A 20,715-nucleotide genomic window follows, 5' to 3' on the forward strand; every position below is an offset into this window, starting at 1 on the left:
GGACGGCGGCGGGACACGTGACCCCCGCCGAAGACCCCTCCCTCCCTCTCTCGGTCCCGCCCACCAGCTCCCTCCACCACGCCCCTCCTCTTGAGCTCCGCCCAATGGTTGCGCCGAGCGCAGTGCCGCGGGGTGGGGCGGGGCTGAACGGGGCGTGGCCGGCGAGGCCCCGCCCGGTGCGGCGGCGGTAGCGGTAGCGGAGCAGCGGGAACGGGATCGGGATCGGGATCGGGATGGAGCGGCGGGGCGCGGGGCTGGCGGCGCTGGGCGCGCTGGGCCGGCGGCTGCTCTGGGCTCTGCCCGCTTACGCGGCGGGGTTGCTAGGGTTGGGCGCGGGCGCGTTGGTGTTGGCGTTGGCGCTTTACGCCGGTTGGCGGCGGCGGCGGCGGGCCCGGGAACGCGGGATGAGGTTGGCCGCCCGCCTGCAACGAGACGAGGAGGCCGCCGTACGCGCCGCCGCCGCCGGGCTGGGCGCGGCCCGCGGGGAGCTACCGGCATGGGTAAGCGGGTCCTCCGCCAGCGGACGCCGCGCCGTTATTCCCGGCGGCGGCAGCGGGACCGGCTCGGGCTCCTCCTCCACCCTGCGCCGGGCGGGACCCCCCCGGGGCCGGGATTCCTCCCCCCTCCCCTCCCACCCCCGCTCCACTGAGGTCCCCCCCCCGTGACCGCCAAGATGCTGCAGCGCGGCCCCCGAGTGGGGTCCCCCCGCGCTCGAACCCCCCGCAATGGGGTGACACCCACCCCCCCCCCCGGCTCGTCGTCCCCCCCCCCGGTACCGCCCGGGGCCTTCCGGCAGCGCTGGGGCCGGGCCGTGACTCACCGTGCCTGGGGGGGCTGTTTCCTGCCCGGGCGGGGGGGGGGGGGGGGGGGGGCCGAGAACCCCCTCCCCGTGGTGCTGGGGGGGGTCGGGACCCCCCTTCTCAGGACCCCCCCCTTCTCGGGACCCCCCACCACCAGGACCCCCAGGAACGGCCACGATGGGCACGGGCTCGGCCGCGGGGCTGAAGCTGCTGCCAGATGTTGGTCACAGCTGCGGGGGGGGGCGGGTGTCACCCCCCCCACACACACACACACATCCCCCGGCCGCGACTGTCCCACCCCACGGGGATCCCACCGGGCCGGTTGGGGAAACTGAGGCACGGTGCTGGGTGGGGCCGTGCCGTTGCACTGGAGCGACACCGGTGGCCAGAGCTTCCTCCCCCCCCGGCCCCCCCGGCCCCGCATCCGGCCGGAACCCGCACACCCCCCCCTTCCATTCCCCCCCTCCCCGGCCTCACGGACCCCCCCCCCCCGCCCGTCTGCCCGCAGGTGAGCTTCCCGGATGTGGAGAGGGCAGAATGGCTGAACAAGGTGAGGTGTCTGTCTGTCCCTGCGTCCCTCCATCTGTCTGTCCCTCCGTCCATCCATCCATCCCCCTGTGTCCGTCCCTCCGTCCCGCTGCCGGCAGGTCCTGGCCCAGGCCTGGCCCTTTTTCGGGCAGTACATGGAGAAGCTGCTGGTGGAGAACATCGCTCCGTCCATCCGAGCCTCCAACACCCACCTCCAGACCTTCACCTTCACCAAGGTGGACATGGGCGAGAAGGTAGGGCTCCCCTCGGGAGCAGGGGTGTCCCCACACACACACAGCTCCCCAATCACCCCCCCATGGCTCACTGCTGTCCCCCCCCTCAGCCTCTCCGGGTCCTGGGGGTCAGGGCTCACCCCGGCACCCACAAGAAGCAGATCCTGCTGGACCTCAACATCAGGTGAGCGGCCGGAGCCACCTGTGTGGCGAAGGCGCCGGGTCTCAGTCCCCTGCGTGCCCCACCCCCCCCCATGCTGGGGACTCCCTCTGCACAGCAGCTGCTGGAGCTCCCCCTTGCTGAGGGGGGGCCAGGGGGTGTCATGGCAAAGACACCCCCCCCCAACCCTTCCGTCCTGTCTCTGCAGCTACGTGGGTGATGTCCAGATCGATGTGGAGGTGAAGAAGTTCTTCTGCAAGGCGGGGGTGAAAGGCATGCAGGTGAGGGGGGGGGTCTCTGCCCCATCTGCAGGGGGGGCAGTGGGGCTGGGGGTATGGGGAGCTGGCAGGGTGGGGGGCTGTGGCTATGGGGGGGGTCACATCTCGCATCCTCCCAGCTCCACGGGATGCTGCGGATCATCCTGGAGCCCCTCCTCGGGGACGTGCCCATCGTGGGGGCCCTCACCATGTTCTTCATCCGGCGCCCGGTGAGTGCCCTCCCCCCCTCCAAGGGACCGGCAGCCCCGGCCCCCCCCCAAGTAGGATGCGGCTGGGGTCCAGCCCCCCCATCTGACCCCATTCCCCCCCCCCCCTAGATCTTGGACATCAACTGGACAGGGATGACCAACCTGCTGGACATCCCGGGGCTCAGGTGAGCCCCAGCCCAGCTGTGGGGGTCTTCCCGGCCCTCTGGGACCACCGTGCTGTCCGTGGCCCCCCCGTGACTGTGCCCACACCCCCCCCCAGCTCCATGTCGGACACGATGATCATGGACGCCATCTCCTCCTACCTCGTCCTCCCCAACCGCCTCCTGGTCCCGCTGGTGCCCGACCTGCACGAAGCCGCCCAGCTCCGCTGCCCCCTGCCCCGGGTAAGGAATGTCCTGGGGGGGCAGTCCCGGGGGAGTGGGGGGCACCCTGCACCGGGCCCCCCCATCCCTGGCTGACCCCCCCTCCGCAGGGCGTGGTGCGGGTGCACCTCCGGGGTGCCCGGGACCTGCGGTCGAAGGACCGGTTCATGGGGGGGCTGGTGGAGGGCAAGTCGGACCCCTACACCGTCCTGCGCGTCGGCACCCAGGTCGTCACCAGCCGTGTCATCAACGACAACCTCAACCCCACCTGGGACGAGGTCTATGAGGTGAGATGCCCCCCCCTTCACCAGGGACTCCCCCAGACCAGCTGGGGTTGTTGAGGGCTGCAGGGACCCCCATGTCCCCCCTGACCTGGCTGCAGTTGTGGGGGGCACAGGGACCCTCCCAGTGTCCCCAGCTGGGCTGTGGGGGCAGGAGCACCCCAACCCAGCCGGGCTGGACGGGGGACCCTTGTGAGGTCTCCAGCCTGGCCATGCTTGTGGGGGGGTACCCCCTGCATCCCCCCCCGCTGACCCTGTCCCCCAGTTCATCGTGCATGAGGTGCCAGGGCAGGAGATGGAAGTGGAGCTCTTTGACAAGGACCCCGACCAGGATGACCTGCTGGGCAGGTGCGGGGGGGGCCGGACCCCCGGGCTGATGCCTGGGTGGGGGGGGGCTGGCTGCTGCCCCCCCCCAGCCCACAGCTCATGGCCTCTCCTACCCCTCCCCAGGATGAAGCTGGATTTTGTGGAGGTGCTGAAGGCCCGGGTGCTGGACAAGGTGGGTGCCAGGGCAGGGGGTGCTGGGGGGGGCCGGAGGGGCTGTGCTGACCCTTTTGCCCCGCAGTGGTTCCCGCTGCAGGAGGGGGGCCAGGGACGGCTCCACCTGCGCCTGGAGTGGCTCTCCCTCATGTCCGACGCCTCCAAACTGGACCAGGTGAGCGGGGCTCAGCCCAGAGATGAGTTTGTTGGGTCTCAGCCCAGCTGGGATGAGGTCACAGGGTGGGCTAGCTGACCGTCCCCCCCCCCCCCCTCGCCGGGCACATCCCCCAGGTTTTGGAGAGGAACCGGACAATCGTGGCCAAACCTGATCCACCATCAGCCGCCATTCTGGTCGTGTACCTGGACCGGGCTGAGGACTTGCCTGTGAGTGGGGGGGCCAGGGGGGCCAGGGCTGCCAGTTCCCTGCTCTGTGGGGTCGGAGATGTGTGGGGCCCCCCCGACCCCCCCCCCCCTTTCTTTGCAGATGAAGAAGCCGGGCAAGGAGCCCAACCCTATAGTGCAGGTCTCGGTGCAGGATGTCACACGGGAGAGCAAGGTGGGCTGGGGGGGCCGGGGGGGGCCCAGCCATGCCGGTGCGGCCCCACAGAGTCGGGGTTGGGCTGCAGGGGCCGGGCTGGCTGGTGGGGGTCTAACCCTGCTCCCCCCAGGTGGTCTATAACACATCTGCTCCCGTCTGGGAAGATGCTTTCCGCTTCTTCCTGCACGACCCTGTGAACCAGGATGTGGACATCCAGGCGAGACCCCGACCCTGTGTCCCCCCATATCCCCCCCCAAATCCCCAGCCCCATTTCTCCCCATATCCCCCCAAATCCCTGTCCCTGTTTCCCGCCCCCAAAATCCTCCAACCCCAATTTCTCCCCCATATTCCCCCCAAATCCCCCCGTGCCCTGTTTCCGCTGGATCCCCATGAGCCCCCCGTGCCCCCCCAGGTGAAGGACGACCCCCGCCAGAGCAGCCTGGGCTCCCTGTCGCTACCCCTTGCCCGCCTGCTCGACGCCCCGGAGCTGACGCTGGACCAGCCCTTCCAGCTCCAGCACTCGGGACCCGGCAGCCGCCTCTACATGAAGCTGGTCCTGCGGGTGAGGGGGGTTTGGGGGGGCCGGGGGGGGGGGGCTGCCCCTGCCCACCCCCCCCTTGCTGACCTCCAGCCCCGCAGGTGCTCTTCCTCGACGCCCCTGAGGACAGTGGCCCCCCACACACCCCCTCGGGGCAGCCGGATCCCCCGGCCACCACCGGCGGCACCCACCGGCCCACCCATGCCAGTCCTGACCCCCAGTTTGGCACTGAGGTGGGGAGTGGATGGGGGGGGGGCCTGGGGGACATCACCTGGGAGGCTGGAGGGCTTGGGGGGGGGGGGGCAGGATGGTGCCCAGGGGCAAGGGGACCTGCAGAGGGGAACGGTGTGGGGAGCTGGGGGAGCTGGGAGGGAGCGATTTGGGATGGGATGGGGAGGTCCTGGGGGCAGGATGGGGCTGGGGGGTGGTGCTGGGGGCAGGATGGGTGGGTCCTGGGGGCAGGATGGGGCTCAAGGGCTTGCGGGGGTCCTGGGGGGCCAGGATGGGGGGGTCAATGGCAGGAAGGGGGGGTCAGGGCTCCGGGGGGAGTTGGGGCTGGATGTGCCCCGCAGCCCCCGTCCAGCGCCCGGTGCGTCCCGGTGTCCCCAGCACGTGCTGCGGATCCATCTCCTGGAGGCCGAGAACCTGATCGCCAAAGACAACTTCTTCAAGGGGGTGGTGCGGGGCCGCTCCGACCCCTACGCCAAGGTGCGGGTGGCCGGGAGGGTCTTCCGCAGCCGCGTGGTCAAGGAGGACCTCAACCCCCGCTGGAACGAAGTCTACGAGGTACCGGGGGGGGGTCCCCGTGCCCCGTCTGCCCCTGCCCTGGCCATCGGCCCTGTGGGCATGGATGTGGTGTGTCGGGGAGGGGGGTCCTGTTCCCGTGTCCATCCCCCCCCAGGAGGGGAAACTGAGGGACGGGGGCTGGGAGGGGGACCCAGGCATCCGGGGGTGTCCCCACCGGTGCCGCCTCTCCCTGCCCAGGCGATCGTGGACAACGTCCCGGGGCAGGACGTAGAGTTCGACCTCTTCGACAAGGACATCGACAAGGACGACTTCCTGGGCCGGTGGGTGCTGGGGGGGCATGGGGGGGGCCGGGGGGCTGTGGGGTGGGCCCCCCCAGCCCTCACCATCTGCCGCCCCCCGCTCCTAGGTGCAAGGTGCCGCTGAGGCGGGTGCTGAGCAGTCGCATCGTGGATGAGGTAGGAGAGGGACCAAGGGGGGCGTGGCAGTTGGGGGGGGGGGGGGCCTGCAGCAGAGGGGGGGGGGTCTCACCCACCCTCCCTGTCCCACCAGTGGCTGCCCCTGGAGGAGGTGAAGTCGGGGCGGCTGCACGTGCGGCTGGAGAACCTGGCCCCCAGCCCCAGCGCTGCCCTCCTCGAGCAGGTAACGAACGGCCCCCGGCTCGCCAGGACGAGCATCCCCATCCCTGTCCCCGTCCCCGTGTGCCCCCACGCCATGGCGGGACCCCCAGCCCACCCTCACCCCCCCACCCCCCCCGGTCCAGGTCCTGCACACCAACAGCCTCCTGCAGCCCGCCCGGGGCGAGGAGCTCTCGGCCGCTCTCCTCTCCATCTTCGTGGACCAAGCCGCCGACCTCCCGGTGAGTGGCTGCCCCAGCACCCCCCCATCATCTTCATCATCTTCATCATCTTCATCATCCCTACCCCGCTGTCCCCCAGCTCCGGAAGGGCTCCAAGCCGCCCACTGCCTTCGCCAGCCTGGCCGTGCGCGACGTCTCTGTCAAGACCAAGGTAAGACAGGGTGGTGGGGGGGCGAAGCTGGGAGGGGGTGAGGGGGTACGAGGCAGGGGGGGTCTCTCTCACCCGCTCTCATACCCCCAGACCTGCACCCCGTCGGCCGAGCCTGTGTGGGATGAAGGCTTCTCCTTCCTCATCAAGCGGCCCCACGTGGAGTCACTGGAGCTGCAGGTCTCTGCCCCGTCCCCGCGGCGGGGGTCCCGTCCCCGTGGTGGGGGTCCCATCCCCACGGCGGGGGTCCCGTCCCGGGGTGCTGAGCCCCCTGTGCCCCGCAGGTGAAGGAGGAGGGGGGGCAGCCCCTGGGTGCCCTCAGCCTGCCCCTGCCCCAGCTCCTGGCCTCCGAGGGGCTGGCACTGGACGGCTGGTTCCCGCTGGCTGGGGGGGGTCCCGGCAGCCAGATCCTGCTGCGGGCGCAGCTGGGGGTGAGTGCTGGGATTGGGGGGGGCGGTGAGGGGGTTGGGGGGCCGAGACTGCCCCTCACCCCCCACACACCTTGTCCCCCAGGTCCTGGTGTCGCAGCAGGTGGAGGTGGGGGCCGGTAGCGTGTCCCTGGCCGGGGAGGACGCTGCCCCCCAGCCCGCGGAGGTGCCGGGGGAGGAGTGTGGGACGGGGGGGCTGCGCCAGCGCCTGCTCCCGGCTGACAGGTAGGGCTGGGGGGGGCGCGACACCCTCCAGCCCCCCTCCCCTAATCACATCCAGCCCCCGTCCCTGCATCTGCTCCGGCTACAAACCCCAAGCCGGGGTAGGGGGGGGGGTCCGGGCATGAGCCCTCAGGGCTGAGCCCCCCCACCACGGGTCGGGGGGGGAGGCACTGACCCTCTGCCACCCCCGCAGCCACCCCGAGCCGGTGGAGGGTCCCCTGGGGCGGCTGCAGCTCACGCTCTGGTACTACGGGGAAGAACGCAAGCTGGTGGCCATCGTCCACGCCTGCAGGTGAGGCTACCTGGTGGGGGGTCTGCCGGGGGGGGGTCTCAGGGCTTGGATCCCCCCCCGCTGAGCTGTGTCCCCCCCCCCAGGAAGCTGAGGGCGGTGTCGAAGGAGCTGCCGGACCCCTACGTGTCCCTGGTGCTGCTGCCCGACCGCAGCCGCAGCACCAAGAGGAAGACCAGCGTGCAGAAGAAGACCCTCAACCCCGACTTCAACGAGAGGTGGGTGGGGGCAATGGCGGGGGGTGGGGGGAGTGCCTGTCTGCCTGGTGCTGCCCAGTGCTGCCCAGTATGGCCCAGTACAGCCCAGTCTCCTCAGGTTCGAGTGGGATGTGTCCCTCGAGGAAGCCTCGCGGCGTAAGCTGGAAGCTCATGTCAAATCCACCCTGTCCTTCATGTCGCGGGAGAAGGAGGTGCTGGGGAAGGTACGGAGGGGTCTTGAGGGGTCGGAGGGGTCCGGGGGGGGGTCCATGGGGGCCCTTCTGAGCCTTTGTTCTCCCCCAGATCCATCTGGACCTGGCACAGGTGGATCTGTCCGAAGGGGGAACCCACTGGTGAGTGGGGGCTGCGCTGGGGGGGTCTGTGGGAGGTCTCTGGGGACTCCCAGGGGGTCTCTCTGGATTGGGGGGGGGTTGTGTCGTCCCCCCCCGTGCTCCCCAACCTCTCTCCCCCTACAGGTACGAGCTGCGGGATGAGCGGAGCAGCCCCTAGAGCTGGGCCCCCCCCCCAGGCCCCCCAGTCCCCCCAGTCCCCACCGTGCCTGGGGCCGTGGGAAGGGTGAGGGGGGGGGACCGGGCCCCCCGGCTGCTCCTGCTGGCCCCCCCCCACGGCCCCCCAGCCTCGCCACTGACCAAAGACATGCCAGGTGGGGGTCAGGCTGGGCCCCCCCTGTGACCCCCAGACTGTTATGTATCTCGTGCCTTTTGCCCACCGAGGAGCCTCCTGGCACGGGGGTTGGGGGGGGGGACCTGGCCTGGGCTTCTGCCCCCGGCCCCCCCTGCCCCCCCCCGAGAAGATGCTTTTATTAGAGCCGCTGCCACCGCCGCCACGCCACCGCTGCGCCGACCCCCTCGCCACCTTCCCGGGGCTGTGACCCCCCTATGTGCCCCCCCCCCCCGCGGTAATAAAGGAGGGAGGAGACGGCGGCAGTGGCTTCGTGTGGTTTTGGGGGTCCCAAGGGGGACCCTTGGGGTCTGTGGTGTCCCCCCCACTGTGGGCTTCCCCCATGGGTGTCCCTCGTGGGGTGTTCCCTGTCTTGGTGGCCCTACTGGGGTGTCCCCCATGGGGGATGGTCATTGGGATGTGTGTGCCCCCCCCCCCCTTGAGGTGTCCCCATGGTGGTGGTCCTGGTGGGATGCCACCCACGGGGTGTGGGTCATCGTGGTGTCCCCATCGGGGGGGGGGGTGTCGTTGTGGGGATGTCCCCGTCGTTATGTCCCTGTTGGGGTGCTGCCTGGGGGGGAGTGGTGGGTGCTCTCATGGGATGCTTCCTACTGAGGTGTCCCCCATGGGACCACCGTTGGGGTGTCCCCCGTGGGGTATGGGCTTTGGGGTGTCTCCTGGGGGGGGGGGGGGGTGTGCCCTCCATGGGGTGTGGCCGTTAGGGTGTGACCCATGCGATGCCGTCACGGGGGTGCCCATGGTGATGTCACTCGTGGGGGTGTCCCCCATCGCTGTGCCCCCCCCCCGACCCGGCTCCGTGCCCTTCTATAGACAAAAAATGCCCCCCACGAGAAGGGGCGTGGCCTCGCCTCCCCTCATGCATAATGCATCGCCTAATTAGCGCGCCGTGACGCAGCCGGCGCGCGGCCAATGGGCGGGCGGTGACGCCGGTCGGTAGAAAGCGCCCGCCCGTCGCCCGCGGCCCAGAGCGGGGAAGCAGGAACGGGAGCGGCCGCCGCCATGGTGGGGGCACCGGGAACCGGGGGGTCCCGCGGGGGATGCGCGGGCGGGGGGGGACGGACGGGGACCCGGGGGGGGGCGGCTGGATCCGGAGCGGGGGGCTCGGGGGGGGGCGGTCGGCGGGCACCGGGAGCGGCCGGTACCGGTACCGGTGCCCGCTGACCGCCGCGCTCTCCCCGCAGTGCGATTTCTCGGAGGAGCAGACTGCGGGTGAGTGACCGGCACCGGGCGCCGGGCATGCCCCCCCCCCCCCCCGGGACCGGCCCCGCCGCCCCCAGCGCTTCCTGCGCGGCCGCGGGTGGGGCCGTTCCCGGGGCAAAGTCCCGCCCGGGCGGGGCCGTTCGTGCCGGTGGGGCGGGAGGGGGGGGGGACGGGACCGGGTCCCGGGGCGGGGGGGGCGCGGGGGGCGCGGGCCCCATTTGCGCCATTTGCCCTTATATGGGCATAGCGTGGGGCCGGGCCGCGCATTCCTGCGGGGTGGGGCCGCCCGGCTTCCCGGGACGGGGGCGGGGGGGGGGGAACGGGGGGGGGGGGGGGGCGGCCCCGGGGCCTCTTCGGGCGGGAGCAGCATCCCGGCCGCGCCCGACGCGGGGCGGGGGGGCCGCGACCTCCATCCCCGCCGGCGTCGGGTTCCACCGGGAAACCGGACCCCGCCCGGGAAAGAAACCCGACGCGGGGCCGGGGCGGGTGTTTGTGGTGTCCCGGGTTGGGGGGGGGGGGGGCAGGTAATGGGGTCAACCAAGGTGCGGGGTCCCAGGGATGCAGGAGGCGGGGTCCCATCAGCGTGGGGTCTGTGGATGCAGCATCCCTCGGGATGGGAGGTCTGGCGGGGGGGGGGGGGGTCCCGGTGAGCCGGGGGGGTCCCGGAGGTGCTGACGCGGGGGGGGTCCGGCAGAGTTCAAGGAGGCGTTCCAGCTCTTTGACCGCACGGGGGATGGGAAGATCCTGTACAGCCAGTGCGGGGACGTGATGCGGGCGCTGGGCCAGAACCCCACCAATGCCGAGGTCATGAAGGTGCTGGGCAACCCCAAGAGCGATGGTGAGTGGGGGACACGCCCCCCCCCCCCCGACTCCCCGGGACCCCCCCGGCCCCCCCCACCGACCGTCTCTCTCCTGCAGAGATGAACCTGAAGACGCTGAACTTCGAGCAGTTCCTGCCCATGATGCAAACCATCGCCAAGAACAAGGACCAGGGCTGCTTCGAGGACTACGTGGAGGGGCTGCGGGTCTTTGACAAGGAGGGCAACGGCACCGTCATGGGGGCCGAGATCCGCCACGTCCTCGTCACCCTGGGTGAGCATCATCCCTCCCCCCCCAGGTCCCCAAATCCCTGTGAGCCCTCAGGGACCCCTCAACCACCCCCGAAGCCCCCCCCAAAGCCCAAACAGCCCCAGGGACCCCATGAACTCCCGGCCTGTCCTGGGATTCTCACAAGCCCCCAACCAGCCCCAGGGACCCCCCCCCAAAGGCCTGCAAGCCCTGGGGACCCCCAGTGTGTCATGTTGTCCCCCCCCAAAATCACCATGGGGTGACGCGGGCTGTCCCGCAGGCGAGAAGATGACGGAGGAGGAGGTGGAGCAGCTGGTGGCCGGGCATGAGGACAGCAACGGCTGCATCAACTACGAAGGTGAGGGCGGGGGGTGCTGGGGGTCCCAGGGGTGATGGGGGTGATGGGGGTCCCGGGGGGCTCGGCCGCGGCCCCGCTCCCTCCCTGACCATCATGTCTCCTTCCTTCCTCCCAGCGTTTGTGAGACACATCTTGTCAGGGTGACGCCGCAGGGGTACGCCTCCCCCCCCCCCCCCCTCCCCTCAGTTACTTCCAGTTTTTTTTTCTGCCTATTTTTTTCGGTGGTGTCTTTTTTTTTTTTAAAAAGCCAAAAAAAAAAAAAAAAAAAAAAAAAAAGGCCGCCTGGTTTGCGCTCTCGCCCTTGGTGCAGCCCCTCCTTCCCCCCTTTTCCCCCCCGCATGCCCCTCTGCATGGAGCCCCCCTGCGTGCTGGGGCCGGGATGTGGGTGCTGGCATGGGGGGGGGGGCCGGTGGACCCCCCCCCGGCAGGGGGGGGGCCAGGGCTGCAGTGACGCCAGTTCCTCCCTGCACTCTTCAGCCATTTGACTTTGGTTTTCCTGCCTCTCTCCGGGACGAGGGCTGGGGGGGGCCGGCAGCCTGCCCCCACCTCACCCTGCTCTCCCCCCTTCTCTCCACAGAGCTGGTCCGGATGGTGCTGAGCGGCTGAAGACCCCTCGTGTCATCATGTGTTCTCCCCCGCCCCCCCATCACTCTTGGTTTTGTGCCTTTTCCCTTGTTTTCCTGCCACCACCAAGCCCCCCCTGCCCCCCCGCTCATGGCCCCACCGGCTAAGTTATTGCTCCACGGCATCAAATAAAGTGTCGGAAAGGTGATGCTGGGTTGGTGAACCTCTGTCGGCCCCCCCCAGGACAGACTCTGCACCACGAAGCTGTTTGTTTCTTCCCGCCCCAGGGACTTGGAATTTTATTTTTGTTGGTTTTTTTAAAAAAAAAAAAACAAAAAACAAAAAACAAAACAAAACACAAACGAAAGTAGGGGGGATGACAACTGAGAAGGAGCTGGGGGGGGGGGGGGAATGCCCATGTGCCGGGGGGAGTGGAGCTGTCTCATAAATAGCCGGGGGGGGGGAGCAGGGTCCCCGGCCCGCCCAGGGAGACCAACACTTAAATAAAATCCAGGACAATCATAAAAAAATACCAAAGCTGGGGGGGGGGGGGGGGGCAGCTTCCTTTGGGGTGCCTTGCAGGGGCGGGAGGGGCCGGTCTCCCCAGGCCGGTGGCGGCGGCGGGGTTGGGGGGGGCTGCGGCATCCTCGGCCCTGACGGGGGCTCACTGCGTGGGGGGGACAGGGGTGGCCGTGCTGGGGCTGGGTGCGATGGGGTCCGTCTGCAGGGGGGGGGCCTTGCTCTGCAGGGAGAGAAAAGAAAGAGCGGGGGGGGGGGTCACATCTGGGGGGGGCAAAGGGGTGCACAAGCACCTCTTGCCCCACAGCTCTGGGGACGGGTTGAGCCCCCCCCCCATGCCTGTGAGTGGGTCCCCCCCCCCCCTGAGCCCCTCCCGGTGGGTCCCCCCCCTCCCCGTTCCCGGTGGCCCCCCCCCACACCCCCCTCATGTCTCACCTGCGAGGAGGCCGGGGTTGGGAAGGAGGCTTCCCTGCACGGCGGCCACGATGGCGGGGCTGTGCGCGGCGGCCGAGCCCCCCGCGAGGTGCGGCAGGGCCAGGCCGGGTGGGTGGGTGGTGGGGGGCAGCCCCCCGGACGGCATGCTGCTGGCGAGGGCCCCATGCAGCGGGAGGGCGGGCGGGTTAGCGGGGAAAGTGGCGCCGAGGGGCTCGGCGGGGGGGTTAGCCATGCTAAATGGGATGGCGGATGGAGGCAATCCGAAGGGCAGGGCCGCGGGCGCATTACCGGGCACGGCGGGGTGGCCGCTGCCACCGAGGCTCCCAGCCAGGCTCTGGGATGGCGGCTGCTGCCCGGGGAACGGCGCCGGGGCTGCGGAGAGAGAGCGGGAAGCGGGGAGGGGGTTGTCGGCGCCGAGACCCCGGCGTTAAGACCCCCCCCCCACACCCAAGCCCTCGGCACCCCGACTCACCGTGCGGGACGGCCGGGGCGCCCGGCGGCGGGGGCGGCTGCGGCGGGGGGGCACCGGGCAGCGGCTGCCCCACGGGCTCGGCGGGGGCCACCATGGCGGGGGCGGGCGGCGCGCCCAGCGGGTGGGCGGCGGGGGCCAGGGGGGCACCGGCGGCGGTGGCGGGCAGGGGCTGGGCCCCCGGCGGCAGCGGGGGCGGCTGCTGCTGCTGCTGCTGCTGAAGGTGCTGGAAGTGCTGCTGGCGGGCGCGCATCTCCGCATACTTCAGCTGCTCCATGTGGAAGGCCTGACGGTCCGCCAGCAGCTGCTGCCGCTGGTACTCCAGCTGGGGGGGACACGGCGGGGCGGGGGGGGGCGTCAGCAGGGGATGCTGGAGTGGGGGCGAGCGCCTGGCTCCCCCTCCCCTTCGCCACCGGTATCACTCACGGCCTCGCGCTCCCGGTCCATGATGGTCTCCAGCTCCTCGAAGTGCCGCAGCTTGATCTCCAGCTTCTTCATCTGCGTCTCCACCAGCAGTGCCACCAGCGACTTGATCTTACGCTCCTCCACTGCTGCCAAGTGCTGGGGGGGGGGGGGGGGGGGGGGGGGGGGGGGGGTGTACCAGAGGCGGGGTGGGGGGGGGGTGTCAGCACCTGCGCCCAGGCTTCACGGCCCCCCCCACCCTGAGCCCCGACCCCAGCCCCTCACCTTGGCCTTCACGGCAGCAGCGGCCAGGGCAGCGGCGGCAGCGGTGGAGAGGTTCCCCTCGCCGATGTCCCGCTCCACCTTGGCCTTGCGCTCAGCCTCCGGCTCCGGTGGCTCCTTGGGCGCCTCGTCCGGCCCCTCCTTCGCCTCCTTCTCCTTCTCTGGCTCCCCTGCGGCAGGGCGGGGGGCCGTGTCGGCAGGGCAGAGCTGTGGGGGGGGGCTCAACATCCCACCCTAGCCCAGCCGGCCACCCCGCTCACCTGCACCATCGCCATCACCCTTGTCGGGCTCCTTCTCGCCCTCCGCCTCCTTCCCCTTCTCCTCCTCCTTCTTGGGTGCCTCCCCGGCCTTCTCCTTCGCCTCCTCCTCCGCGGCGCCATCCCGGGGTTCCTGGGGAGGGACCGGCCCCGTGGCCGCTTGAGTCCCTGTGCCAGCCACCCTCCCCAGACCCCCGCGCCCCCTCCCCGGGCCAGCCGATACCTTGGCCTCCTTCTTCTCCTCTGTCGGCTGCGCCTCTGCCCGCGCCTCCTCCGTGCCACTCTCCTCTGGGGACACAAGCGCAGGGTCAGGCCCCATTGCTGCCCGCCCCAGGCCTGGCAAACTCATCACACTGACCCCGCCTCACCTATCCGCTCCGGCTCGTCGGAGGTGGTGCCGGCGATGCCGCTGCTCTCCAGCCCGAACGCGGGGTCGGCCTTGCCCGTCACCTTGGCCGCCTCCTCCACCTTGCGGACGTGGGCCTCCACCAAGGCCGTGGGCACCTCCTCCTTCATCTTGGAGAACTCCTCTGCAGGGCAGCGCCGTGGGCCATCAGTGGGGCCCCCAATGCCCCTTGGAGCCAGCCCTGGTCCTCAGCATTCCATATCTCGCGGGGGGCTTGTCCCATCCCCTCATCGGGCTCATCCTGCCTCCCCACAGGACTTGTCCTGCCTCGCTACAGAATGCCCTATAGGACTCATCCCATCTCCTCGTAAGAGTTATCCTGCCACCCTGTAGGACTCCCTATAGGACTCAGCCCTTCTCCCTATAGGACTCTCCCTGTCTCCGCATAGCACTTATCCATCACCCCATAAGACTCGTCCCGTCTCCCTGCAGAACTCATTACTTTCTCTTACGGGACTCCCCACAGGACTCATCCATCTCCCCATAGGACTCAGCCCTGTCCCCCGCAGGACTCGGCCAGGGCCCCCCCCCTTCCAGGGCCGGACCCCCACCCATGCCGTGCCCCGCTGGGAGGGGCCGCATTACCCAGAGCCGACTTGGCGGCGGCGGAGGCGACGCGGGGGTCGACGACGGAGGCCAGGAAGGCGACGGTGCTCATGACGGGGTTGCCGGACTGGCTGAAGGGGATAGGCTGGTAGGCCAGCGGCCCCAGGGACGCCTCCGAGTCCTCCAGGTAAGGGTCCTCGATGGGCAGCCGCAGGAAGTGTAGGATGCACTCGTCCTGCGTCCGGCTGCCCACGTGCTCCGACACCTTGTTCCAGTCATCCTTGTACATCTCCAGGGCCTGCGGGATGGAGCGGGGGGCTGTCAGCATGGGCCGGCGGTCCCATTGCCCCCCGCTCCCCGTGGAGCCCCACTCACCTCCAGCAGCAGCAGCGTCTCCTGCTCCGTCCACTCCCGCGTGGCGCTGGCGGCGGCTTTGCTCTGCGGGGGGAAGAGAGGGGTGAGGGGCGGCAGGTGGGGGGACGGGGACGGGGACGGGGGGTGCCCACCTTGGAGGGGACGTTCTTCTTGGTGTACATGTCGGTGCGGAGGCCGAAGTTCTGCATGTCGGCTGGCTTCTCCTTGCTCTTGTCGGGGAAGTTCAGCATCTGCTGCGAGGCCGAGGTCTGCTGCCAGGGGAGGAGAGGGGATGCTGGGGACACGGCCGTGGGGGACGGGCCGCGAGGACGCCGGTCCCCCCCACCCCATCCCAGAGAAGCCTTTGTGTCCCATCTCGTCATGGTGTCCCCCCCGCGTCCCTGCTCCCCGGGGCAGGGCGGCATGCGGGGCGCGAGGGGGAGGAGGGAAGGAGCCTTCCTCGGCCAGCGGCGGGGGGACGGACCCCAAGGAGCCGCCTACCAGCTCCGGCTTCCCCTTCACCGTCTCGGTGACGAGGTCTTCGATCTCTTTGCTCTTGCGGCCCGTCTTGGCATCACCGTCGCTCTGCCGGCCCTGAGGCACGGATCGAAGCTGTGCGATCCCCCCACCCCCCCCACCCCACCCCACACCCGGCCCCCGCGGGGACCGGGGGAAGGCAGAGGGGGGATGCGGCTGGGCAAGGAGCGGCCGCCCCCGCGCACCCACCTGGGGTGTTTTGGGCTGCAGCGGCACCAGCCCCGAGGGCGTATCGGCCAGGACGTGGAAGTGGGAGGTCGGCGGGGGGCCCATGGGGGTGGGCCGGCTCTCGGCATCCACCTGATAGTTGATGAGGCCCCACTGCTCCAGGAAGGCGTGGACCCTGCGGAGAGCCAGGGCTCAGACCCCGCCAGTCCCTCTGCCAGCACCAAGGTGCCAAACCGATCCCCCCCTCCACAACCCCACCGGTGCCGGACCCACCGCATGATGGCACAGACATCCCCGGCCAGGTTGCGGCGGCACGCCGTGGAGGTCAGGTACTCCTGGGGGTTGAGCCGGTACGTGTCGATCATGAAGTTGCGGTATGCCAAGTATCTGGGGGAGAGGGGCAAGGTGTCAGTGCCGGCTGCGGCCCCACCGGCGCCAGGAGGGATGGGGAAGGGGTGGGTGGGGGTTCGGCCTCACATTTCGGGGGTCTTGGATTTATTCTTGCCATTGAAGAACTCGGGCAAGGCTCGGCGCTCGATGGCGTGGACGCTGCAAGACGAGATGCTCAGGGAGGGCCTGGCCTGGCAGCCCCGCACTGTCTGGCTGGCGCCCCGTGGCACCATCCTCATCCTCAGCTGTCCCGTACCTGTTGTAGTCGAACCAGGCGGCGTAGCTGGGGATGATGATGTGGTGGGTCTGCTCCGTCACGTTGTCCTCATGCAGGTCGGGGTTCTTGGCCTGCTCCCCCTTGCTGCCGGTTCCGTTCTCCTCCTCATCCTGCCAGAGACCAGCACCACATGGGCATGGGGGTCCTGACCCCCTTTTGGACCCTTCCTCATCCTCACTGAGAGCAGCATGAGGCCAAAAGCACAGGGCAAAACTACGTGTGGCCCCAGGGATGACAGGAAGGGCAGAAAGGGGCCCTTTTGTCCCCAAAAGAGAGACAAGGAAAGAGGGATAAAGAGGCAACCATCCAGCGATGGTGACCCCTGCGCTGGGGTGCGAACATCTTCCCTGGAGGAGTGCTGGGCCGGGGAGGAGGGGACGGCCCTGGGCCTCACCTTGCCGGCCGTCTCCATGCTTTCGTCTTCCTGTTCATCTGGAATAGAGGAGAACAGGGGCAGGTTTGGGCACCGCCAGGTCTGTGGTGCCAGGGGACCTGCCCCGGCACTCAGCCGCGGCGCCTTGGACTCACCCAGGTCTGTCATGGTGCCCCCCTTGACGGGCGCAGACTCCGAGTCCTTCTTGGTGTTGACTGCAGCAGAGGGAAGCAGCGCTGAGCACCCCAGGGATGGTCCCCCACCCCAGCCCATGCTTGTGATGGGGGGACCCCGTCGGGGGGGCTGCTGTCCCCCCACCCTGACCTGTCTTGGGCAGGGTGACCTCCTCCACGTTGGGGACGGGCGACGGCTCGTCCATGTCCTTCGTCAGGTCCTCCTGCTCCTCCTCACGGTGCCCCCGTTTGGATTTGTTGTAGGGGGTGGAGGGTCTGCAAAGGGAGAGACCCCCCGTGTCCCAGTCACCACCGCACCCCAGGGCCCAACTCCTCACAGCCCCTGCCCCAGGGCTGGATCTGACCCTGCCGCCCTGCCCCAGCCCAGGCTCACCCCTTCTTCGCGTTCTTCTTCTTGGCCTCTGGGGTGGGGGAGGGGGAGGGCGAGCGCTTTCGCTTCTTGTAGTTGCCTCCCTTCTTGTCCCGCCTGTCCGAGTCAGGGCTGTTCACCTGGGGGAGACAGGGGGTCACCGGGTCCAACCGAGTGGGATGATCAAGCAGAGACCCCCATTTTCCCCCGCCATGGCTTTGCCGCCCCGCTCTGACCTCGTCTGTCAGCGTCTTGGCTGAGATCTTCTTCCTGCGGACAACAGGGCTCTTCTCATCTGTCACTTCGTAGTCCTCCTCATTCATCCACTCGTTGAAGGTGTCCGTGTCCAGGATCCACTTGGCATGGACCTGCCGGGGAGGGGTGCACGTGTGTCAGGCAGCCAGCAGGCAGAGGAGGGGGCTGCAGCCGCCATCGCAGCCTGGGGAACCTTGTTACCTTCCGGGGCTTCTCCGGTGTTGGGGCGTCCTCTACAGAGGCCTCAATCTCGCTGGCGGGGATCCAGGTGTCATAACTGCGGGCGCAGAGGAATGGGGTGAGAGCGGCATCCACAGTGGTGTGGGCGCCCCATGGGCATGGGGAGGCTCCATCAGGCTTCAGCCGCATCCCCACAGCCCCCGCCTGGGCCCCCTCACCTGTCGGGGTAGTAGCCCCAGTGCAGCAGGACCTGCTTGTCGCGCTTCATGACCGGCCGGACCCACTCCTCTGTGGGAGACACAGAGCGGGGCCGGCACTGAGCACGGACCTGCTGTCCCACCAAGAGCTGCCCGTGATGCCCAGCACGGCTCTGGCCCCCAAACACCACCCCCCTCCCTGGCATGTCGCCATGAGCTTGGAGCAGGGGGCTCCCCCTTGCACCCACCTTCCTCCAGGTTCCCGGGGACAGGACAGACAATGTGGGATGCATTGCTCTTGTCCTCGGTCACCGTGCCCTGCGAGGAGAGCGAGGGAGTGGGTCCGGGGCTGAGTGCCCAGGATGAGGCGTTGGATGGGCCCCCACCCCATGCCCCCCACCCTGGCGCTGCCACTGACCTGGTGCCTCTTGACAATGTCTTTCAGCTTGCTCAGCAGCTTGGGCTCAATCTCCTGGTGCAGGAAGATGTTGGGCCGGGCCAGGCAGTTGTTCTGGAGAAGGAGAGCAGAGCGGTGAGCGGGTGGGGGAGATGGGGGGCCCGGGGGGGGGGGCAGGGGCGGCGCCTCCTACCTGCACCAAGGATTTCTCGATGGTCATGAACATCTCCACGTTGCGGTCCATCCGCGAGGGATTCTGGAAATCGAAACGCCGCCTTATTGGAAGAAAAGAGCGACTCTCATGAAAGCCACAGCTCAGGTCTCCTCATCAGCATCCAAAGCCTGGGGGAGTGGGGGGGGACACGCGCCTGAACCCCATCAGGGGTCCATGGTGACGGGAGGGGACACATTTCCCAGCACCTGCTTGCTATGGAGGTGGGTGCCCTACAATCAGCCCACCCCTGTGCAGCCCCTGGCCGAGGCCACCCCAGGGCATTCCCATGCAGGGGACCCCCCACCCTGGCCCTGTGACCCGCCCCCCCCGGCCCCCTCCTGCTCCCAGGACTCCCAGCCCCGACAGGTGCAGGTGGGCGCTCACCATCCTTGGTCGCTCTTGAATTTATAGGCCGCTGCCAGGATGTGGCACAGGGCTCCTCCCGCCTTGAAATCCAAGAAGCATTTTATCTGTAATGGGAAGAAAGGAGTCGGGGGGGGGGCGGCCACGCAGGGTGGGCTGCGTTCCTGGTGTGGCAGGGAGCTGGGTGGGGTGCCATCTTCATGTCAGGGTGCCATCCCCACGTCAGGGTGCCATCCCCTTGTTGGGCTCTATCCCTGGGCTGGGATGCAGTCCCTGCGGTGTTGGGGCACTGTCTCCAGTTGGGGACCTGTCCCTGTGTCGGGACGCTGTCCCGGGGTCCCCGGGGTGCTGTCCTGGGGTCCCCAGGGTGCAGTCCCCAGGTCCATAAGGTGTTGTCCCAGGGTCCTTGGGGTGCTGTCCGTGGTCAGGGCCCTGTCCCAGTGTCGGGGTGCTGTCCCTGTTGGGACACTGTCCCCTGGTTGTTGGGGCACAGACCCTGCTTGGGGGCAGTTCCCAGCAGGACAGTGCCCAAGTGTCACCGGCCACTGTCCCCAGGACACTGGAGCACTGTCCCTGACCAGGGCGCTGTGCCGCACTGGGGCACTGTCCCGGGTCACCGGGTGCTGTCTGTGGTTGGGCGCTGTCCCTGGGTCACTGGGGCCTTGTCCCCAGGTCTTTGGGGTGCTGTCCCCACTCAGGGCCTTGTCCCCGGTTCACTGGGGCACTGTCCCTGCTCAGCCTTGTCCCCAGGTCTTTGGGGCCTTGTCTTCGGCTCATTCAGGTGTTGTCCCCGGGTCTTTGGGGCACCGTCCCTTCTCAGGGCTTTGTCCCTGGGTCATGAGGGCCTCGTCCCCAGCTCACTGGGGCTCTGTCCCTGGGTCACGGGGGTGCTGTCCCCATGTCTTTGGGCGCTGTCCTCGCTCAGGGCTTTGTCCCCAGGTCTTTGGGGCCTTTTCCCTGGGTCTTTGGGGCACTGTCCCTGCTCAGCCTTGTCCCCAGCTCGTTGGGGCACTGCCTCCGGGTCTCTGGAGCCTTGCCCCTGGGTCACGAGGCTGCCGTCCCCCCCCGCCTTTGGGGCTCTGTCCCTGCTCGGGGCCTTGTCCCCAGGTCCCCGGGTGTCGCTGGGCCTCGTCCCTCGCCGGGGTGCAGCCCCCGGCCCACTGCGTCCCCGTCCCCGGTGCCGCCACCGGCTGCCCGTTGCCCGCCGCGGCGGGGGCTCACCGGCAGCTTGGTGAGGGGCGCGTTGCTGACGTGCTTGCCGAAGACCTCCTCCTGGAACTGCAGCAGCTGCACCACCAGGCTCGACAGCGACTTGTTGGTGGGGGGTTCGGCCTGGATGTACTGCGGGGGCAGGGTGGGGGGGGGGTCAGCGCCGGGGCCGGGACCGGGCCCGGGGGGGGCGGGGGCGGCGATGGCGGCGGCGGCGGCGGCGGGGCCATGACAGGCCGGGCCCGGCGGGGCGGGGGCCGACGGCGGCGCCCCCCCCCCCCCGCCGCGGCCTACCTTCTTGTAGTTCTTGCCGAGCCAGAGGCGGACGTTGTCGAACTGGCTGACGGTGTCCGAGGCCTCGTAGTACTTGACGTTGGGGCCGCCGTCCTTCTTCCGCACCGCCATCTTCGAGCGGGCCGGGCCGCCTCCCGCCGCCTCCCGCCGCGCCGCGCCCGCTCTACCGCCCCCTGCCGGCCCCGCCCCGCCCCGCGCCCGCTCTACCGCCCCCTGCCGGTCCCGGGGCGCGTCGCCTTCTCCCGCCGGCGCTGCGCGAACGTTGCCGCCTCGGTACCGGCGCGGACGGGCCGTGGAGGACCCTGACGGGTCGGGGGCTCGGTGACGCCCCCCGCCGACTCCCACACACACGCGCACACACAGCTCCCCGCGGGGGAGGCGGCCCCGTCGGGCGGTCCCGGGGCGGGGGTGTGAGCGGGGCCGGGAATGGCGGCGGGGCACCGGGAGGGGTGGGGAGGCGGT

At 69.8% G+C, this 20,715-nt stretch overlaps 3 protein-coding genes across 4 annotated transcripts; 2 read left to right on the forward strand and 1 right to left on the reverse strand.

The window, feature by feature from the left end:
* The first annotated feature begins 162 nt into the window (after window positions 1-162).
* Window positions 163-8,238, forward strand: ESYT1 (extended synaptotagmin 1). The gene is made up of 31 exons (XM_030036899.2): window positions 163-500; window positions 1,309-1,350; window positions 1,448-1,582; window positions 1,672-1,745; window positions 1,930-2,002; window positions 2,119-2,208; window positions 2,317-2,372; window positions 2,468-2,591; window positions 2,681-2,857; window positions 3,117-3,199; window positions 3,302-3,350; window positions 3,417-3,506; window positions 3,623-3,715; window positions 3,816-3,887; window positions 4,000-4,086; window positions 4,282-4,431; window positions 4,509-4,640; window positions 5,017-5,193; window positions 5,392-5,474; window positions 5,561-5,609; window positions 5,704-5,793; window positions 5,915-6,010; window positions 6,090-6,161; window positions 6,252-6,338; window positions 6,443-6,589; window positions 6,672-6,811; window positions 7,002-7,100; window positions 7,184-7,315; window positions 7,413-7,518; window positions 7,598-7,647; window positions 7,771-8,238. The coding sequence occupies exons 1-31, from the start codon at window positions 234-236 to the stop codon at window positions 7,802-7,804; spliced, it is 3,156 nt and encodes a 1,051-aa protein (XP_029892759.1). The 5' UTR covers window positions 163-233; the 3' UTR covers window positions 7,805-8,238.
* Window positions 8,239-8,882: 644 nt separating this feature from the next.
* On the forward strand, window positions 8,883-11,394 carry LOC115350892 (myosin light polypeptide 6). 2 transcript variants are annotated; one of them, XM_030036967.2, is made up of 7 exons: window positions 8,883-8,998; window positions 9,178-9,205; window positions 9,891-10,034; window positions 10,115-10,288; window positions 10,545-10,622; window positions 10,738-10,776; window positions 11,200-11,394. In XM_030036967.2, the coding sequence occupies exons 1-6, from the start codon at window positions 8,996-8,998 to the stop codon at window positions 10,764-10,766; spliced, it is 456 nt and encodes a 151-aa protein (XP_029892827.1). In that variant the 5' UTR covers window positions 8,883-8,995; the 3' UTR covers window positions 10,767-10,776; window positions 11,200-11,394. The 2 variants fall into 2 exon arrangements, with proteins under 2 accessions (XP_029892827.1, XP_029892828.1); XM_030036968.2 differs by lacking the exon at window positions 10,738-10,776.
* Window positions 11,395-11,575: 181 nt separating this feature from the next.
* SMARCC2 (SWI/SNF related, matrix associated, actin dependent regulator of chromatin subfamily c member 2) lies at window positions 11,576-20,421 on the reverse strand. The gene is given in 30 exon segments (XM_030036892.2): window positions 11,576-11,928; window positions 12,141-12,261; window positions 12,264-12,512; window positions 12,613-12,934; window positions 13,036-13,170; window positions 13,297-13,463; window positions 13,554-13,683; window positions 13,774-13,838; window positions 13,919-14,080; window positions 14,542-14,800; window positions 14,878-14,940; window positions 15,009-15,128; window positions 15,358-15,450; window positions 15,583-15,736; window positions 15,835-15,948; window positions 16,039-16,110; window positions 16,208-16,338; window positions 16,623-16,660; window positions 16,757-16,816; window positions 16,926-17,050; window positions 17,169-17,284; window positions 17,381-17,512; window positions 17,601-17,676; window positions 17,798-17,867; window positions 18,025-18,094; window positions 18,195-18,287; window positions 18,367-18,448; window positions 18,772-18,857; window positions 19,972-20,091; window positions 20,254-20,421. Coding segments are annotated over 30 exon segments (3,759 nt in total). The 5' UTR covers window positions 20,365-20,421; the 3' UTR covers window positions 11,576-11,705.
* Window positions 20,422-20,715: the final 294 nt, after the last annotated feature.

The sequence above is a fragment of the Aquila chrysaetos genome, chromosome 15 (assembly GCF_900496995.4).
Source record: "Aquila chrysaetos chrysaetos chromosome 15, bAquChr1.4, whole genome shotgun sequence".
NCBI lineage: Eukaryota > Metazoa > Chordata > Aves > Accipitriformes > Accipitridae > Aquila > Aquila chrysaetos.